This window comes from Mastacembelus armatus, chromosome 17, assembly GCF_900324485.2.
Source record: "Mastacembelus armatus chromosome 17, fMasArm1.2, whole genome shotgun sequence".
Classification (NCBI taxonomy): domain Eukaryota; kingdom Metazoa; phylum Chordata; class Actinopteri; order Synbranchiformes; family Mastacembelidae; genus Mastacembelus; species Mastacembelus armatus.
The window spans coordinates 13,435,465-13,457,245 of record NC_046649.1 but is presented as its reverse complement, the minus strand read 5'-3'; the positions used below and the strand labels follow the sequence as shown (position 1 = coordinate 13,457,245).

Below are 21,781 nucleotides of genomic sequence, written 5' to 3'. Positions count from 1 at the left end.
AACTAAATGGAAATCATGCTGTAACAGCTACCAGCTTTGTTTGTTTTCTGCTCAACATTTAGAGAACATGAATAAACAAGGAGTGTCAGAAATGTCTTGCTCAATCGGGTAAACCCCTCACAAAAAAAGTCATCTCATCGTCTTACGCAGTCAAATCGTGGTTCACATGTGCATAATCATCATCATCATCATGTTAGTTACATTGTCACATGGTGCAGGTTAGGAAGTATCTATCTAAAGGCTTTGAGGAAACATTTTAGGAAACCATTCTGCCTAAACACAAGCAAATGTTCATGAACTTAACAACACAGCTTGGAAGTTTTTGCTCTGATGGCATCCATCATAAAAACTAACATTCACTTGAGGATCTCTGGGTGACATTAGCCACCTATCTGGTTTGAGAAGCGATAGTGTTTACCTGAAAGAGGGAATGGATACTGATAATAATGAAACGAGAACATGTGACACAGTGGGGAGATTAATGCAAGCATGAAAAAAAAAAAAATCACTTACTGCCATGGTGATACAAATTGATGCTGAACAGAGTTTTATGAGATTAAAAATTATGAATCCACTTCTGTCTGAACAGCTTTTGTTATCATTTTTATTTAAATGACTGTGACACAGCTTCCAAAGCCTTAACATTTCACACACACACACACACACACACACACACACACACACACACACACACACACACACGCAAAGATAGAAACAGAGAAGTAAGGGTCTTGTAGAGAGAAGTAGATCTTGTACTTCTTGGTTATCTTAAGGTCTTGCCACAGTGTTTTTCTTGTGGTTCTGTAAATCAGATGTTTCTGTTTGTAGGAAACAAGAATCAAGCCAAGTCTGTCTGTAAGAGATAATGACACAGATGTTTTTATGTAGCATGAATTTGCTTTAAAAGAATAGTTAGACATTTGGGAATATATGCTTGGCCAGAGTTAGCTGAGAAAAATGACACCACTTTTAAATCTTTGTGGTAAATTTGAACCTCAGCAGATGGTTATTCTAGCTTAGCAGAGTGAAAGACTAAAAACAGGGTGAAACAATTAATCAGGTTATGGCTAAGAGTAATAAAAGCAATAAAAGTAATATGTGTAGCTTAAACAAATGAGATACATGCTAATTTGTAACTTTAAGAGGTGATGTTAAGTTTTATTTTTCTCATCTGCCTCAAAGCAAGAAAGTTAAAAAAAAAATCTTGGTTTAACATTCACTTATTTATTTCTAGTTTGAACTTTGCAACTGTCTGTTTAATGTTTTTTATGAATCTTCTTTTTTTTTAAATTCTTTTTCTAGCTACAGTACATTTAACACTATATCCATGAAATCTCAAAATGTTGGCAAACTTGAGTGAGTTTCCTATCTGATTTTTCTATTTCTGCATTGGGAAAAGAGGAACTTAGAAAGTCCCAACTGATTAAATTTAAATACTCTGGAAACTACGTCCTTCACTGCAAACTGACAGCTTTATCCTTTATTTCTTTAAGCAGGAGAGTAGAACAAATTTCTGTTCTTCTCAAGCCATGTAATGTTGAGTCCAAAACAGCTTGTGTCATACGATAAATATGCTGAGATTATTACATAATTAAAAGTTAAAATAGCACTGACTGACCTCATAGCTGGGAAGTGCAGCTTGGTGCCCTTGTGAAAGCCTTAAGTTTACATGCCAGCAAGCAGATCTTTGACGATGGCCTTTCTTGTGAGCAAGAGGCGATTCCTTATATAGACTAATTATGTTTTCCTCCAGCTTACTCACTGCCTGTTTTCACTAGACACTTGCGAGATTCCACTACAGCAACCTTTTAGTGACTTTTCATTAGCACTCACATTCAGAGGCTCGCAGTCTGCAGCGTAAGGCTCATACTCACTCATATTTCACTGTATGTGTGTTGGCAGAACCAGTAGGCTGTTGTGATTTGCAGCACCCATTGCACAGTCCAATAATTTCATGAGCTTTACCTAATACTACTGTTAATGTCACTTTTTCCTCTGTCATGACTGTATGATCAGTGATCCAGTGTGAGCTCAGTTGTCTGTCCTGCAATTTGTTCACTCACACACTTGAGCTGGAAAAAAAGGTTATACTGTCTGCGCTCTCTCACATAGGTGAGCTCGACTGAGAGTAAGGTTTCTATAAGCCAGATGGGAACCACACCCATTTTAACACAGGGTCAGCGCAGTATAAATGCAGACTATAGTTTCCATGGAGGTAATGGGACACATATGAGGGTCATTGCAGTGTAAATTGAACATAAGGTATCCTTGGCGGGGAGGGAAGGGAAAGTTTAATGAGGTAGTTATAACAAGGAAATGGCAAAAAAAAAAAAAAAATCCACCATCTACTGCTCATTTGTACTGAGGCAGCCACTGCACTTGGTTGTTGATTTAAACACGTCATGTAGGTGCCATGAAAAATTTAAATATGTCTTGTAGGTGCCAGTAAAAGGAATACATAGTAAAATCATTTTCATATAAAGTACTGTAAAGAAGGATTTCCATCAGGCAAAGTGCTGCTACTCCGAGGTCATTAATCAAGTGTTGCTTGAGGTGACTGGACATAGTGCCTCCGCAGCAGCTGGGAAATAGTTTCACTGTGTAGCACTACACACCCTCCCAGGCAAACTGCATTATGTGTGTGAGTGTGTGTGAATGGTTCCTATTTGTCCAAGCTGGCTTAGACACACCTATAGACATGGTGAGGCCTGTCTCATCAATTTTCATGTAACCATGCCCCATAGCTACAAAAAAAAAAAAAACAAAAAACAACAACTGCATGTTCAGCCACTTAGCTGGTCAGAAAGAGTGTTTTCAAGATTATGAGACAAAATCTACTGTAGCTGTAGCACAAAAAGGCAATTCATAATGTTTGAATGACGTAACTGTGCAGAAAAACATGAACCATCTTATGAGTTCACACACCAGGCCAATTATATATCCGAAAGCACAATCATAGTGTCTATGAGTACATACTGTCTATATAGTACAATACACATTCCCCCTTTGAGGAGAGTAAGGCTGCTTATTAAGGCCAGTGGAGCACTTTCTTTCCTTTTTTCTTTCTTGAATAAAAATTCTAGTTTGCTTGACTGAACTGAGAGGGCATTGACCACAATGCTGCAGGCATAATAAATGTGTGTTGTGGGTGGGTGTGTGTATGCGCTTCACCACCTCACATAACCTCACTCTTTCATATCTCTCTTGCATCTGACTATCACCTGGTGGGTATTACAACACTCACATACATTTGGAGAGTTTTCATATCCCCTTTTTATTTTGGGTCTCAGAAATGGGTGGAGTGGTGTTTGTTTGAGCTGTAATTTAGTGCTATTAAGCAAAAAGGTGCCTGCGATATAGACTGCGGTGCGATGTTTTCAGGTCAGTGCATGTAGGGGAGCCTTTGTTTTATTTTTGAACACAGAAGATTTATTTTGCAGCAGCTTTAATAAAAGCTTTTTATTTACTGAGCAGTGCCCATAACTTTTTTTTGGCTATCTGACATCATTTACTGCTTGTGTGAGTAAAGTAAACCAACCAAAAGAATCCGGTGTGCAAGGCAGGAAACATAAGAACAGACAGAGGGCCCATTCTTACACAAAGTGGGCTGGGTGCAGTGACGCTGTGACCAAAACGCACACTCAGAGTTAGAGAGAGAGAGGAGGAGGAGGAGGAAGAGGAGGATGGGAAACAAGAGTAGAGCGTGAAACAAGAACAGAAAGTCAAGATGTCTGGGCGAATGGGGCTAGAACAGAACAGAAGCCAGATTCCAAAACAGAAATAACAGAAGTTTGAGCAGACTGGATTAGACAGACGGGGAGACCTGACCTGCCACTTCACAAGTGCTTGCGGGGTAAGGTGCAACTTTCAAAGAGATCTCGAGTGCCAGTGACTTGAAATACTGAAACTGTTCTGAGTGGTTTATATAAACCGCTGATACTTTTTGTTGTCTGACTCCAGGAAAACAGAGGTAGAATTGCTGCTATATGGAATATTGTTTTGGCATTAGTCAATTCTGACAGCGATACAAGTTTCTCCCTGCCTTTGGGTAGTAAAGAGTATCACTATAATGTTATTTCAATTAAACAGTTGTTTGTCATAGTGTGCACATATTGAGTAACTTTCTGCTGCTGTGTTCAATGGACCCTTCTAAAAACATCTTTAGCTCAAGTCTTTAGTTTTTGAATATGGCTTTTAGTTTCATATAAGAGACTTTCCACTTCCTGCTTTTACTGCAGGAATTTCCTCAGTGTTTTTCATAGCACTCAGTCAGCATCGAGTTGACACAAGTCTGAACTGTAATGGCCTTATGCACTTGCTCACTGCGGAGGCCTGAACACCCCCCCCCCAGATTATCAGCGGGCATGTAGTCACCCAAGCGAGACAGCTGCATGTAGTGAGTCAAGATACCTCATGTTCTCTGCAAAGAAACAAACAACTATGCCTTTAATCATTTGTCGGTGGTTGAGTCAAGTGAGAATAAACATGCCCATGTATTGTGTATTAATATCGACTGATGAGGGATCTGCTCTGACTGCGTGCTGGGGGCATGTCATTAAAAATTCCTGCCTTGCCTTCTGTCATAACTTTGTCTTTTAGGTCGCACATGTTCCTTAAAAAGCAGCAGGGGATAACTGAGTGCAATCATAACATATTTCTCAGCCCCTTCCTGGCTTTGTGTGCCCCAGAAATGGCCTTTTCCTGTATATGAATGGCTGAAGGAGAGCAGTGTCATGAGAATGTAAATCACCCAACGAGATTCTTAGAATTACATCCCAGTGAGGTTCTAGGAAGCAAAAATAAATAAAATATTTGTGACGTGGCCTCGTTTAGAACGTACCAAGAACATGGTTATGCTCTTTTTAAGTGATCTGTTCTGTGCCTTTAGTCAATCACAAAATAAGCTCAGTTAAAATATGTCATCAGTCGTGACAGTGTGAACTCCCTCAGTTACTTTTAGAGTACAGGAAATGGCTCTTGGCACAATAATGCTGGCAATCATCGTGTTTGCGTCAAGAAAAGCCTGAACATCCAAATGTAAAACTACCTAGGTTACCTGGATTTAACACAACAAAATAAGCATTTTGCGTTGCTTTTATATGTGCGTACATAGACAAAGCAAAATGAAATTATATCATGATGTTCCGAGTTCCTTTTTTACATTTTCTCTGTTGGCACTGCAGAAATTTTATGTTTATCCGTAACGTATTGCATTGTGTGGTGATCTTATTATTCCTGTCCAGAAAATATAATTATCATAACACTTCATGACTTAGCCATTCCATTTAATGGCTCTACCACTGATACATTATTAGTCATATCTTTTATATATAGCTAGATTGCTCATCTGTTCTTCCGCTGGACTTTTTTTCTTTGTTCTCCTGCAGCTTTATTGTTGAGTGGCTGTGGTCTGTCTTGACATTATTTTCATAATGCGAGGAAGATCACAAAGGTGTACACAGAGGTGCTGCAGCACGGCCAAGCTCATCACAACATGTACCTACAGCAGAGAAAATAATCAAGAATAATGTGGCAGCAACACAGCAGCTCCCAACAATGTGCGCATGCTTTGATATTACCTGTAGTGAACTTTCCATGCAAATATAAGATGAATTTTAGCCAGATTTACAGGAAATTAGCCAGAAATTCACACACAGAAATATGTGTTTTCACATCGGGAACCATGAATCTAACGTATGATGTTAGGTGTCATATAAGACAGCTCTTTCTGTCTTACACTGATGTTTCAGGTGGCTCTCATTACTTAGGTTTAACCAGTAAGCTTCCTGTTGAGCAAATGAACAGAGGAAGGGGAGTTTCCGGGGAAACCAATTTCACACATGAGACGCAACGCACAGCGATAGCCGCGGCAAATCTATTTGCTCCTCACTTGCAGGTGCATCTTCCTCTCTCTCTGCCTAAGAAGCAGCCACATGTGAGATGAAAATCTTTTTCTTTTTTTTTTTTGCTCCTGCAATGAATACAAAGCAGCTCTATCCGTGAACTATAGGAACACGCTTGAGTTCAATGTAATTACCTGAAAAACTACAGGTGTTTAAAGCCATTTAACACCAGAATAGTAATATCTTAGATATAAACATTATATTCTCAAATATAAATATAAATATAAACGCTATATTCTCAAAGCAAAAAAAAAAGACAATATTACTTTAATTTCTAATTTAATTTGGTAGTAATTTGACCAGAATGATACAATCAGATATTGTATATATATATATATATATATATATATATATATATATATATATCTGATATCTGATATCTGATATATATATATATATATATATATATATATATATATATATATATATATATATATATATATATATATATATATATGAAAACTAAAGGCCACATCCCAACTATCCTTTCCATTGGGAGCCATTAGTCAGGTATTTTCAGGTGGATCTCCTCTGGCAGGTCTCCCCTTGGCCTCCCTCTCTCTCTTCTCTCTTTTTTTCTGACACTCTGTCACACTTTCCATCACAGTGGGACTCTTGGAAAGATTGGTTACCTCTATCGCTGTCTCACCTTCCCTCAAACACAGTCTCCCTCCATTTCTTCCTCTTTCTCTCTTTGTGCCCCTGTCTTACTCAGTGGGACTCTTAGTGAGATCTGCCCTGAATCCTGAATGAATATTCTGCAGTATTAATGAGGAGAAAGCTAAAAAAAATCTGAAGCTGACACGGACAACAGGGGATAGCAGGAGTAGAGACGTTAAAGACAGAGGCAGAAAGATGGATTGGAGGCAGGGATAAGGAAGATGGAGGAAGACAAGCTGTCTGCTGAAAACCAAATTTCTGTCAATGTTCACTTTCTCTTTTTTTTCCTCACAGACACACCCACAGTGAACCACTTCTCTACAACTGAATTAAACTAACCTGGGAACCAGAGAACAGGGGGACAAGACAGGACTGGAGAGGACAAAGAGCAAGAACACAAGTGGAATTTCAAGCAGCATAAACAAACTTGGCTCGAGTGCAAATTTTGGCCCTTTTCTCTCAAGATCAGAATCATCACAACTGGGTGATTTCAAAGAAAAAAAACTCTAATAAACAAATGAGCTCTTGTTCTGGTGGATTTGCTTACAAAAAAGGATTTGGACTTCTTTAAAGGGACAAATTAAGGAAGGGGTGCTCTACTTCCGGTGTTTCCATTTAATGTGAACAACACAAGCCTGAACACATACACAAGCCTCATCTGATAGTGCTGGATGTCAAGGCAACTATCTAAACTCAGATCTTCACAAGTTAAAGACAAGCGCATTAAAGTTGATGTGCAGTTACCAGAAACATCTGACCTGACAGCAGTGGATTTGTGGATGTGACAGTAAAACCTTTTATTCTTAAACATAAAAGCTGGAACCAGATTATGTAGAAAGACTAACTTGAATTAAGACCATATTTAAATTATTTGGTGCCAATATGTAACACATGCTGTCTTATAAACTTCACAACTCTCTAAAGGATTTATTAAAACTTTACAACTGCCACACAGGCTCAAATAGAAAGAATCACAGCTCCGTATCCTAAAGCCATGGATGGGAAAACAGACAGCATCCGGGATTTTTTCAACCAACTCTGGAGCTTTGCTACAGACAAACACAACCAGGGGGTTTACAACACTGTCTGCCTGGTGGTCCTCCTAACTCTTCCTCTGCTGGTCTTCCTAACTACTTTGGTGGTGTGCTGCCATTGCTGCTGCTGTCGCCATGCCAACAGCTGCTGTTGCTGCTGCTGTGGTGATGCCATGGCAACCGCAAGGTCAGAAACGAAGAAGAAAAAGAATTCAGCCAACACAGAAGACTTGTGGATTTCTTACAAGCCGGGGCCAGTGACACCTGACAGGGTCGCCTTGGCCACGGTGTAGAAATTCATTTTTATTTTGAGATTGCTGATCCCAGGCCAGCTGGAGCAGTGGAGATGATGGAGTTTTTCAGAAGTGGAAAACTCAAACTATCTTAGACTTGAAGGAGACTGAGGGCATTATTCGAACTAATGAGAAGGCGTCATATTGTAATGGGCACAGATTTGGCTGAGATATGTAAACAGTGTACAGTGTCTTGTCATTTTATATTCATTTGATGTTGTATGTGGCGATTTTATGATATTGTTTACAGCTTTTTGTACGAGCTTGTTAGTGTGTGGTACATAAAGGAAGTAATATGCACACAGGACCATATATATACCTTCAAATGTGTGTGAGTGTGTTAGAGAGAGTGTGTGTGAGACAGCGAGATAAAGAACTACAGTGTTGCTGAGAGCATTTTGTTCTTAGATCTCCCATGTGAAATTCATGGCGTCTCTATTTGAGAGCAAGAGCCAATTTAAAGTCTGCCCACTGTTCAGATGGCTGTAATACTGCCTACTTCTCAAATTCACGCTGCAGTCTAGACTGCTGATTGACTCGCAGTTTCTAAAGTAAATGGCACTGAAATTCACAAAGTTGAACTTAAAATAATGACTTTAATGTGACAAATTTTAGTTTCCATGAGAGGTACCTTTTTGAGTTTTTGGCTTTGAAAGCATTCTACTGTTTGTGTCAAAAAGACCTTAAAGAAGTATTTTATAATCCAAATGTAAGAAAAAAACACACCCCCTGCCAAAAATAAATAAATAAAATCATAATTTTTCATTTTGAAATTTAGCATGAAATATTTAAATACTAGGCAATAGTTATCTATTATGCAGGTTTTGAATGTTTCGAAATTTTGGACTTCGGTGAAAAATAATTTTAAAAAATTGTTAGCCATCAAGTTACATCTGCAATAAGCATTTGATCAGACATTACAACACAAAACAACCTGCCATTAATTGTGTTTTCCAACCAGTTTTCATACATTATCTGATCTACTAAACTGTCCATATGATTTTTTTTTTGTTTTTATTTCTGCTATTTATTATTATTTCAACCCTTATACAGAATAATATAATTATATTAGATGGTTGTTAATTTCACACATTAATTGTTGCTAGATTGATTAACAAATTAGTTATAATTCAGTTGAGAAATAAATGTGTTGATAATTAATTTCATGTGCACACACTTAAATAATGCATGTAAATATAGTGAAGGTTATCTGGCTAAAATGAGGTTTAAAGAGCAGATCTTTTTAAATTTAACTTGTTTTTAAAGTATTAAAAAAAAAGAAGAAAAACCCTGAAATAATAAAACGACTTGGGCTTTGAGTGGGTTGTGCCTGAAGGCTAATTTTACTTTTAAAGTGTATGACATTTCAAAGCCCAATTAAGCAGAAGCATCTCAGCAGTATCATCATCTTTATGCATTAGCTTACGCTGGCACTAAGCTGATCTTCCTGCTCAAGTGCTGCTGGGAAAACAGGCCCCACTCATTTCATTAGGCTACTGCTCACACAGACACAATCCCCTGTGGAAACTAGCATTTGTCTCTTCTGCTTCATGTTCACAGAAAGAGAAACCGCAAAATAAAAAGTCTCTGTAGCAATGCATGATGACTAATCAGTGCTTACAGCATCACCAAGGCTGAAAGGTTTGCCAAGTAAAAGTATCACCAACACGCTCAGAGGTACATGAACATGAAATGTGGCTTGTGTTCATATGTTACAGTTGACTATGGCAGGCTTCATTATACTGACATCAATGTGAAAAATAAGTAGAAGAATAAGACTGAAGGAATAGTTGCTTTTAGGTTGTTGTTTAGTTGCTTTTAGACAATTAGGTGGAAAGATTGATACCTCTCTCTTTAAGAGCTTTAGATTAGTTCAGCACAAAGACTAGAAACATGTGGCTCTGTCTAAAAGTAACAAAAATGATTATAAAATTCTTATATTTAGTTTGTTTAATCCATGTAAACAGGAATGACCTGTTTTCCAGATGTTAATTAGTGAACTTTGCTGTATTGTTGAGGTGCTGGTACAGATTCAGATCAGATGTTTCCTGTCTTAGGTTGCTAGGCTGTGCAAACAAAGAGTGTGGTATCAAGGTATCAATCTTCACACTTTCATGGTATTTCCCTAAATGTCAAACTGTTCCTTTAAACGGAAAAACACTTTCACATCTATAGTAAGTATGAGATGTGATTCATAAGACTAATCTGACTGACCTGAGATGGTAAGACATGGATTCATGCTCACATGCTGAAAGATCTTAAAAAAAAAACAAAAAAACAAAACAAAACAAAAAAAAAACAAAAAAACAACGCTGATCATTGATTTTAAGCTCTGTGAACTGGATGAAAACAACATGTATTGTTGATTTTTGGCTTCCTTCAGTGAAATCTTTCCTACTTCTGTCATTGTTTCTTCAGTGGGCTATAATTAGCCTACAATACAAGAACAGAGGCAAACAAGAAATAGATACAATTCTGCTTCTGCTAAACACTTTGAATGCTAATTATTTTTAAATTATTCAATTTAATTCGCCTCCTGGCTGCCTTCATTTACCAGCTCCTGATCCTCACAATCCATCTACAAATCCATCATACATTATTCTGGGTGTTTTTCTTTTTTTACAACTCTGTGCTATAAACATACTGTATATTATATTGAGGTGCTGGTTTTATTGATGAGAAGATCCCTTTGTTTTAACAAACAAACCCATTCCATTTCTTCCCAACACCTGCTAGACAGTAGCTATTCTTAAGCCGCACTATGTTTTGATTTCTAGGAACTATGTCAATCAGGCGCACAGGGTGAATGGTAGGAAATCTAAACTATATATATTTTGCTTTTTTTTCATTTGTCTGGTTGCTGTTATCAGGCGAAGCACAGGTGAGAGGATTTGTCATTTGTTTGAACAGCAAATCTGCCATCATGGATAGTTTTCCATACGATGGCGCTACTTTTCTGATCCCATTCAATTATGCGTGACATTGCATATTTAGGACGTGTTTTTGTTGTTCCACAGTTGAAAAATGCTGAGGTGATGCTTTTTTTTTTTAATTATGTGCCTGCCTGGCCTTTGTTGGTAGCTCTGCATGCATAATTTATCCTGACATATAGAGATACGATGATAAAGGAGTGCACAGTTTGAAAGATGACAGGTAGAGAAATAAAGTATTTTTCTATCTTTGCGAAATGTCACTTTTCTATTTATAATATAAATTGAAGTTAACAGAGCCTTTGAATTTTGACATAAAGTCATTATGTTTATGTGTGAATATGTCATATATTACACAGGCCACTTCATTCAATGTGGGGGGTAGGACTCAGAGCATATGCTCACAAAAATCTCCATTTATAGAGCTAATGTATTTATTTTCATTACACAGTATGTGCACACTAATGAGAAAAAAGCCCATGATCATTTTCACAGTCTATGCCTACTAAAACCACAGGAAGTTTGATAGACTGAAATGTGACAAAAAAAAAAACAACAAACAAACAGCAAAGCATCGCCTTTCATGCATTTGCATACAGCGTGAAATCGGCTGTGCATTGTCCTGAGCATCAACATTTTATATTACTCTAACATCCACTTTTACTGTGGTAAATTATGGAAAATAAGTCAATAAAAGGGGAGTAGAGGGAAAAGATGAAGGTATAAATTGTGTAAACATTTCTGAAGGCTGCAGAGGCAATGCAATTAATAAGCACTTCTGCCTCTAGTCATCTTCATAAATATTTTCATCATTGTTTTGATGGCCATAGTGAAACAATCTTCAATGCAAGTAATCAGTTTGGCTTGAGGAACAATTCATCTTTAACAATATAATAAAATAAAAATAAAATTAAAAAAAAAAGTGTTTTACCTTCCTGAGCCTGATTCCTAACATGCATTTGCTTAAATCTCAGGAAGTAAACAAACATGTTTATTTTATTCTTTAACGCCTGAGGACAGGTCTTTGAGAATGATGCTTCAAAATTTGCCATCTTTTCACCGTGACAAGAAAATACAGGCATCTTGCATTCACTCAGGAGGTGTATCCAACAAAGTATTTTTATTACTGATGTGCTGTGATATATTGTAAACAACATTATATGTGATGAGAGTACTTTTAACACTAGTTCTCAACTCTTGGTGAATTCCTGAACTCTTGTGGTTGAGCTAACTTTGATTAATATCCCCACATCCAAGTAACATAATTGCTAAATAAGTCTGGAAAATAAAAGCAGGTTATTTGTGGTTCTTTTCACTTTGCTGCAAAGTAGTTGCAAGTCCATCTGTAAACTATATAAAACGCAGAAAACTACTAATGAAGTTTAAAAAAACATGAAGAAGAAAAAACATGATGTAAATATTAAATCAGATCAAATACTGAAACTGATCAATTTTTAAAAAAATAAGTTATACAAAGACTGCTTGAAAAACCAGTACAGATCATTTGGCATCAACAAATACCTGGGAGAGGAAAAAATGAGACTCATGCATGATTTTTTTTCATATTCTTGTTTTAGACTTCTTACCTTTTTCTGTGAGGCTTGTTTATATAACTGTTCAAAGTTGGATTCACCAAACTCTTAACTGCACAAGAAAAAATGTTTTGTTATTAAAAAGAAGAATTTCACATTCGCTTCAAATCTGCTGTCAGTACCCAGCAAACAAAAACATAAAAAATCGGTAGTCATATTAGATAACCCAAAACAACTAGAAAATATGATCATTAGAGCAGTGCTGTACTGTGACAGAAATATATGGTACAATTAGATGTACAGGAGCTAGATTCTGAATACTGGTCTATAATATGTTAGGCTGTCAGGGACAACAGTCACAGAGATATTAGAGTAGAGAATATTGTTACATGGTCAGGTGTTAAAAGAGAGGATGAGATCAGACAGAGACGGTGCATCTAGCCCTTTAAGCAGATATTGCAGACAGGGAATTTAACTAATTGCCTTCCGACTTAGCTACTGAAATGTATGAGCTGCAAATAAAAATGTTAAAATCTGGCAAACCTCTCAATCAAGTTAGATATAATAATAAACTCCAAATTCATTCCACTGAACCCACTATAATTTCTAAGCTAAACAAGCGTGTTTTATATAAACTGAAGAAAGACAGACTATCTGTTCACGACCACAGATCTGGACCACATCGGAATTTCTTTTCAACCTCTGAGAAAATTCTCAGTAGAAAATTGGTGACCTTCCCCATGACTTGAGCTGAGTCAGTGGTGCTTTGTATTCTCATTTGCTGTGTATGACAATGATTACTTAAATAAACAGAGGATAACTGCAAATGACATCTCTTGTCTTTTCTTCTTAGAGCCCAGCTCCCTCTTTCCACAAACTGCGCACACTCCAGCCCATAAAACAAACATTGCTGTGTTACCACATTGCCAGGTTCTGTGGAAAAAACACATCACACTGAAAGCAAGGCGTAGGCTAAGCATCAACCCGAGTGACACAGGCAGACAAATGCATGTGTCAGCAAGCTTTACCGCACTGTATACATACACACTCAGGAGAGACACCGAAAAAGAGTGAGAGAGAGAGAGATAGATAGAGAGAGAGAAAATTGCTCCTTCTACCCTCTCTGTTTATCCTGGCACTAAGCAAACCAGTTGCCTCAGAGAGCAATGGCAGGAACCAATCTCCTTAAAGTAATTTGCAATCACTATGGCTGAAAAGGCCTTTCGCATCAATAAGCTTTTGTGAGACATTTCACTTCAAAGTTGAAATGAAACGCTATGCTAAAAATACTCGCTGCCAAATTTGAGGTAGCAGTCTTCTCAAACTCTCATTTGATTTTGATGAATAAACACTCAAAAATGTCCTTTTTACTTTGGCTTTGTGGAAGGACTGATCATCCTGTACAGTAGTAGCGCAGTGTCGCCTGAATAGGTAATATCTTATATCTATATTTCAATTTGTTAAAACGATATATTATATAGTTCATAGTTTTCTCCATACACTTTTAGAAACCAAACAGACAGCCAGTGAATTTGTTGCTGTGTACAGATTACGAGATACTGAATTGGGAAACTGTTAGGAGACCAGACGCCAAACAGTTATCAGTTCCTGTAAGTCTAGTTGCTCAACTCAGCATGATGAAAGTGTTGTACAGTGGGAACACTGCAGTTTTAAATAGAAAATCAACTGAGGGGAGTTTTCACACTTGTGTATTCATCACCGTCACAAGTGAAGGCTTGACGCTTATCCAGAAAATCATTTGTGGCAGATTAGCATAAAGTTTGATTGATGTGCTCCGTCCTTGACACGTAAACCAACAGTTTTTAATAAACACGTAAAAAATGTAATTAAGCAATAAAGGCAAAGTCAAAGCTGTATTAATAACCTTTGTGAGCTATCCAGATTGAGAACAAGACTTTGGTCATTAAGCTCCTGAGGAAGGAGCTTTATTGTTATTGATAGGGGCACATAACATTGATGGATATACCCTGTCCCTGTCATATGAATGCAAAGTAGGAGTAATATGGCCATCTGAGACAGCCATCCATTGTTATTCTCTGCCTTGTCCTACACAAACTGATGTGATGTGACAGTGTTTCAGGCAGCTTAATATGACACAGGCAGCCAGTTTCATCATCAATAAACTCAGGGCACTAACTCGCTAATGGTCTACACCTGATGTAAAATAACACACACAAGCCATTATATCACTTTCTCACATTTATGTTATTATGACAGTTAAGTTGCTACTGAAATTCATGATAGCATTTAACAAATGAAATACAAATAACTTGGGCTGCTGTCCTGAGGTTAAAAAAAAAAAAAAAAGTTAAAATGAATGATGGAGAAAAATAGTTTTTGGGTTTCTAATTTTACTTAAATCTACTGTTTCTTGATTTATAATTATGCATTATAGCAGAATCAGTGAAACAGGGGTTTCTAAAAGTACTCAACAAACAAAAGTTTTTTATTCTCCACTGTTCCACAATTACACTAAATCTAGGAATTTTTGATAAATCTAACTGCAGACAGATAATAAGTTACTATAAGCGTTCCCCTCTGCTTCAGAAGTATACATACTGTCCAAGAGTTGAGACAAAGAAGCCTGTGGACCAGTGGGAACTGTATGGTCAGAGCACCAAAACAGGTGAACAATAGTGAATTAATAAGAGAAGATATGTCCAGGTCTAGAGTGATGACTGGTTAACATGAATGAAGACAGCTATTGTGGTTTTAAAAGGAGGTACTCTTCTATTTCTTTTTGAGATTTGTGTTTCTGCTCTTCTCCCTGGCCATCAACGATCGTCTCTTCCGACTGGACAAAGGTCCCACGGGTCGGATTTTCATCTCAGTGAAGTCAAGAGATGTCAGGTGGCCCTTCCACGGTTCCCAGTTCACTCCCTGACACAAGTTATGAAGAAAATGAGAAACGGAGCTAAAAATCACAGACACCATAACAGAGAGGCACAATGACAAACACTAATAAATACCAGCCACTGGCTTCATTTCACATGAGTACAAACTTGTTTAGGCTGTTATTACATTTTGCCGGCAAACATTGTGCGAGACATCTGCAGTGGCAATATTACGGATGAAACCCTGACAAGAGCAGAGAAATCCCCCAGCATTTCCCTCAGTATCAGTCTCCCTTAGACATAATAACTGTTATTCTTACCCTATCAGCCCGGTAAAAACACTTATGTTTTATAGCTGGTGTGAGAAATGTCCCGTCGTACCACTGCTGATGGATTCAGACCATTTCTGCTTCACCCCAACAATCCATAACAAAACAACTAGAAGTACTGTAGTCTGGGGTGAAGTTGTCTTTGACTGCTGCCCAGGGAACAACACTCATTTTCCCATTTTTGTAAGTTTGTTTGGAAAGGATCCCAAATAACAGTGATACATTTTTTATAATGATGGTTAGCTGTGTAATGTTTCAGCAGCTGCAAATCCCAACATAAGTAACAGTTTGTTGTGAGGAGGAGTTGTATAAATACTAACTTTATTGCTTGTTATCAGTTAGGAATGGTATCCCCCATAAAAACCATTAGAAAACACAGCAAAACTCTTTTTGCCTTTGTAAATAAGCATAAATAAGCTGGAACTTGCAATACCTGTTGATGCACTCAATGAAAATTTTATTTTTTATTTTATTTTTCCGGATTCAACATGATAATCGTGTAGAATACAACAGTTTTGGCGTCAACTTGCATTATTATTATTATGACTATGAAAGATTAATATGAATCTTGAATTAATTAATTGGATTTAAATTAAAATGCCAGAACTTTATATGAAGCTGGAGAATAAAATCAATTTGAAAAATAGAGTCAGACATGATGCTTAACAGCCTTAACACCCAAAGACCGTTAACAGACAGCTTGGATTGGTAGAAATGTATTAGAAATGTGTCATAATACTGTCAGTGCCACCTGTTGGTGTGAAGGCACACTACAGCACGGAGTTGTCTGGGTTAAAGCATGAAGACATGTTAAATCTGGGCAGGGTCTTCATGTTAGTAACATATTGCATTTAGATGCATAAATAATTCTGTGCATGTATTCTATTGCTGAACTGGGCACGTTATATAAATCTAGAGATATAATGGGCATAGTAAATGGACTGCATTCACTTACTGGGTTTCCAGTTTATTAGGTACACTTAAGTCTAACGCAGTAATTTGCATTGTATGGTTATTTTGAAGAATGCAGAAGAAGAATGGTGGTGTTGAACTGTATGGTTTATTATAGGTGTATGTGTATGAGGGTAGGCCCAACAGCAACGCCTCTTTTTATATTCAATATGGTTTGACAGCAGCATAAACTATATCTTCCTTTAGTTAGGCATACTGCAAACTATGAAAGATTAATATGAATCTTGAACGTACTGACCAAACCAAAGTGACTGGCATAATGTCTTGCTCAAGTACACTTCAGTATGTGGGCAAAAATCAAACCACCAGCACAATTATTATTGAGTGAATTCTCTACCCCCCTTTTTTTGCAATTTAAAGTCTTTATACACACAAACACTGTCAGATTCAGAGCTGGCTGGATAGCACTCCAGTGTCAGCAAATTACATTTTGCATTCATAATCCAACAAACAAGTTTATTGATGCAAAACTGCCTCCCTGCTTACTCACCATACTGTGTCTGTTGTCACCCCATTTTCCATTGAGGTTGGCCAGGTGACAGTTTTTGTACCACCAGGCACCACGGTGGGTCAGGGCACAGTTCCCCAGGGCAATGTCATTATCTGAGTCGATAGTAGTCCAGGGTCGGTCTTGGTGGTAGGTCATAGCATCGCCTGGGGATCATCATCATCAATAATCAACATTTATAATTAATACTGGAAAAAAAGCTCTACAGAACTGCCAACGCAACAGTATATTTCAGACTTTACTGCTCACTTCTTTTATTTTCATCTGTTCCCTGAAGGAAGAAATTTAATAAAATGCCAAAAATAGAGATACAGTATATGTTGATTCAGCACACCATGGTATTGTAGACACAGCGTCCCACTTGCTGTGCGTCTGTACCTGTCTGGCTTTAAAACCCAATAAAACCATGTCTTCTTCAGTTTTCCACTTTCCATGTATAGCTACTGTCTATAACTGAATAGAAATTCGTGAAAGACGTGTCACACCCATGTGTATTTGCTTTCTCAGCAACCCACAGAATGATGGGTGGAGAAACTAGTGCTTAAACCTCTGTATTTCAACCCTGTCTTTCTCAATTATATCTTTGCCTTGTCTTATTCTCTATAACTCATTTTATTTGAATAAAGTGTAAGGTGCTTGAAAGCTGTGCATGTTAACTTAGTCTTTCATTCTACCGGTAGGTTTGAAAAGATTTTACAAGTCAAAGACCAACCTGCAGTCCCACTGTATTTGCCAATATTGAGTTTGAACTTCTGCTTGACTGGTGCAATGTTAAAGTTGTCATATACAGCGTAGGCCCTCTCTGAACCCAGACCCAAGTCAAACCTGATCTCATACTGAGTCGGAGTGTTGGTGAGCTGATATATCTTATCCAGACCTGAGGGAACAAACAGAAAATGAGAAAAAGAGAGAAAAGATACTTCATTAATGCTCATATGGGCATATTTCAATATTTGCAGAAAATCCTAAAAAAAAACCTCACCAATCCAGAATTCATCTGTCATGTTCCCAAAACCTGCTATGTACTGTTTCCAGCGTTTCATGAAGTCCAACTTGCCAGTGGTCCGGCGCTGGAGCACCTAAAAGCCACAGAAATGGGCTTTCACTGATAAGCTTTTTTTTCACTTTTGCACAATCATTTCAAATTATGTTTGGGTTGTTGTTGGTTACCATCTCTACCACCAAAAGACTAGTTATTACAATTAAAGGTGTATTTCAGCTGATTTAATATTTCACTTCCATTAAGTTGCAAGAAGCAGTTAAAACAGAAGCAACAGCAGTTGAGATATTTTACTTTTAGTCTTTAGCTGCTGCCATACCACAACTGAAGAGCATGAGGACGTCATCATCAAAGCCACAGAAGACATCATATATCATCCCTCTGAAACTGAACTTTACAAAGTAAACTGAATAAAATAGATGGAACGCTCCTTCAACACTTACTGGTTTAAATACTACATGCAACATTTTACTGTAAGTGAACAGTCATCAATATTAGGAAACCTTTATTAAATGTTTTTCCACGTTTGGTCTGTGTAGTTAATAATTCATACCAGCCAGCCGCCTCCATCAGTGTTCATATCGCAGAAAACTTCAATTGGATTGGAGCGATTATTGCTAATATAGATGGTGTAAATGCCACTGTTTTTATTGCCATTCTTCATGATCTGAATGCAGTCCATGGGAAATGGGTACAGAAGACCAGCTAGGGAGCAGGATGTAATGAGAACATTAGTATTTACAAAATACTAGATACTTAGGATGTAAAATCACACATTACAGTAAAAATGACATGCCAGAAAAGAAAATGATAAATCAAAGCCTAACACACATTATCCATGATCTTAGACAGGACAGTAATGAGTGAAAAGTGCATACAAACCCATTTTAAAGGTGGTCTCTACTACACTGCTCCTCTTGTTGCCCTTGTAGGCAATGATGGTGACAATGTACCTCATCCCCATCTCCAGATTAGATACAACAAAACTGTTCTCTCTGGCTCCAAGCTGCTTTTCAACAGTCTGGCCACAAAAAAAGTTTAAATCAATCTTATTATTACACTTAGTGTCATAAAACTGCCTTTGACAAGTAATTGTACAGTATGAGGAATGGTACTGTCCTAAACTTTAATTGGTTAAAAAAAAATCATGAAGGGTAGGTTAATGCTTTTTCTGGCCACAAGAGGTCAGCGTTCGACAGAGCTTCAATTTAAAATACACCTTTAGTCTCACCCGTTAAACAGATTTCCAAGTTGTATATGTTTTCTTGTAAAGGCAAAAGTAAGACCAGCATTTATCATCTACTGTTATTACTCACAGGATCCTGAAAGCAGCTCTGCTTTTACCCAATACAGAATAAAAGCTTTACTGCATCCTTCTACAGCAAATTCAGAGAACCTGGATTGCAGTGTGTTTTCTGTATTTTAATGGTCCAAAATAAAAATAATGAAAATATACCCCTGATAAAATATAGCTTATTAGTTTACCATAGCTGTAGAATTATTACACTATATTATAGGAAAAGATATTTTGAGCATTGGAGATTTTGGGGTTTCACCTACATATACTCTAATGAACTAAAAACCTTGATCTTTGAATATGTTATACATTTTGGTCTATCTATTTGGGTGAGAAAATGTGTGTGTTTAACCTCAAAGCTCAGTACCTCCATGTTGCCAGCCTCAGCTCTGTAAGTGAGAATGTAGCCCTCAATGTCAGCCAGAGGAGGAACCCAGGTCAAAGTAGCAGACTCCAGAGTCACATCTGTAGCCTTCAGGTCCTTGGGGCCATCTATATCTGTTGGTAGGAGTTTAAAACTGAGTTTGGTAAGTCGAGAATTTTGGTGCTACTTATACTTGATTACATTCATTAAAGTCACAGTTAATTAGTTCATTCAATCTATTATTCAATTTAAATGAAAGGTTTATACTTCAGTGTTAGTCTGCTTAAAACACTATCCTGATATTCTTCATGAGTCATCCAATTGTCCATTTTACAGTCACTGTATAAAATTAAACCAGTTTTCTGGTAATTGAATTGTGGCAGAGGACAAGAGCATGAAAAGCAGCACCACTGGTAGCATTAATGGAAAGCAATGCTGCTTAAGAAGCCAGAGAAACACAATAATGTTGGCTTAAGAGTTTTAACTGACATATTAATGATGCTTGTTACTAGGACCAATAAAATCACAAAAGTAATAACACACACTTTAATGTATCCCAGATGATTTCTTTTGCAACAGTGACTCTGCTCTTTGAACCCGACACGGCGATGGTCTGTAGCCATTGATCGTTTCCAGTGAATTATGACACGAGAAGTTTATAATCCAAAACTCAGCCATTTTCTGCCTAATTGAAAAAGATCCAGCTTTCATTTAAAGCTCCCAGGGGATTTTACAGATCATCAAGCTCACACAAAGACACCCCTGTTGAAACCCATTCACAGTGTGCTGCTATTTTTACCCCACACAGAGGTATGAGACATACCTGACATGGCAGGAAGCATTTCCTGTCCCAGCAGGAGTTTTGGCGCTTCTAGGCAGAGTAAACAAATTCTGACATACAATTGAATGGTATTGTAATAAAAATAAAAGAATTATGTGGCACTTTTAAGTGGTTTACAGATGTGTCAGACTGCTATGGCTTGATTGAATTACTGTTTTTGACAGTTCTGACTGTTTAGACACTAATACACTAAACAATTACAAAGACACTAGTTGCTGTACATTTACCAAAAAGTCTCAAAGGTGACAAGAATCTTTGCAGCGCACATAAAAATCACCAGATTTCTTAAGAAAAGTATTATATTTAAATTTCTGTAGCTTTTGGCTCATTATTCAACGTTCCTGCATCTGCACATATTACTCCAAGATAACGATCTGTCTCTGCTTCTGTAGAACCAACAATTCCCCAGACCGGGGCCACATGGAGCAGACCCCGACTGGCTCAAAAATCATATCAGCATTCTCTGTCTTTGTGTTTAAGAGTAATAAAGCAGTAACCTGTGTCTTATGAAAGACACCTGTTACAGAAAGACAGCTTCATGCTAAGACCAAAGAATTTTTTTAAAATAAGTGCCACAGCAATGGAGGTTCTGTTTGACATGTCACCCTATGTGTTCCTACATCATTACACATTTTGTATTAACCTGTGTCAGCATTTGTTGAGATCTTCCTACTGGCTTTGTTCCCCTTGACAGCCCAGACGTAGACGGTATAGAGGGACCCAGGATTTAGGCCAGTCAGACTGTAAGATGTGCTGTCAGGCCTGACTTGGATCTCCTCATTAGATCCTTCTGAAGAGCTGTAGCTTAGGATGTAGCCATCAATTTCTGCCTGGACTGGATCCCATGACACACTGAAGCTGGACTCCGTTTCATCTCGGGCTAAGAGGTTAGCAGGAGCATCCAGTTCTAGAGGAAGATGTTAGTAACTCTAGTAAATATACACATGCAAACTACAATAACTACTAATGTAAACTGATGATTTTTGACTGGAAGGTGAAAATGAAGTATTTTAGTTTGAATTTTCTACAATTAGTAATGAGACTGTGAGTAAATGAAGAAGCATGATTGTATAAGCATTTTGCGACATAAAACACACCCCCTGTACAAACAAAGGTGATGTAAAGGGCATGAGGGCTTTAGTTTCATTACATCTGTGGCAATATCTATTGATTTCAGCACGTACTTGGTTGCGTGATATATGGACTGACCATGGAACAAAAGGATTAGAGCAAAAATCTGGGTCTTTATGGCATCATAGTTCT

The 21,781-nt window shown here is 37.5% G+C and overlaps 2 protein-coding genes across 3 annotated transcripts in view; one reads left to right on the top strand and one right to left on the bottom strand.

The window, feature by feature from the left end:
• The first annotated feature begins 3,666 nt into the window (after positions 1-3,666).
• Positions 3,667-11,399, top strand: kiaa0040 (KIAA0040 ortholog). Its single transcript, XM_026313230.2, has 2 exons — positions 3,667-3,853; positions 6,858-11,399. The coding sequence occupies exon 2, from the start codon at positions 7,558-7,560 to the stop codon at positions 7,888-7,890; it is 333 nt and encodes a 110-aa protein (XP_026169015.1). The 5' UTR covers positions 3,667-3,853; positions 6,858-7,557; the 3' UTR covers positions 7,891-11,399.
• Positions 11,400-14,624: 3,225 nt separating this feature from the next.
• Positions 14,625-21,781, bottom strand: part of tnn (tenascin N) — a 29,272-nt gene continuing 22,115 nt past the window's right edge. The window contains exons 12-19 of one of the 2 annotated variants that reach the window (XM_026313519.1): positions 21,162-21,425; positions 19,681-19,811; positions 18,899-19,037; positions 18,570-18,721; positions 17,999-18,095; positions 17,729-17,893; positions 16,999-17,162; positions 14,625-15,253 (exon numbers count right to left, since the gene is read on the bottom strand). In XM_026313519.1, coding sequence (XP_026169304.1) covers positions 15,104-15,253; positions 16,999-17,162; positions 17,729-17,893; positions 17,999-18,095; positions 18,570-18,721; positions 18,899-19,037; positions 19,681-19,811; positions 21,162-21,425 — 1,262 coding nt within the window. In that variant the 3' untranslated portion in view covers positions 14,625-15,103. The remainder of the gene's footprint in view (positions 15,254-16,998; positions 17,163-17,728; positions 17,894-17,998; positions 18,096-18,569; positions 18,722-18,898; positions 19,038-19,680; positions 19,812-21,161; positions 21,426-21,781) is intronic. The other variant, XM_026313518.1, reaches the window with a different exon arrangement.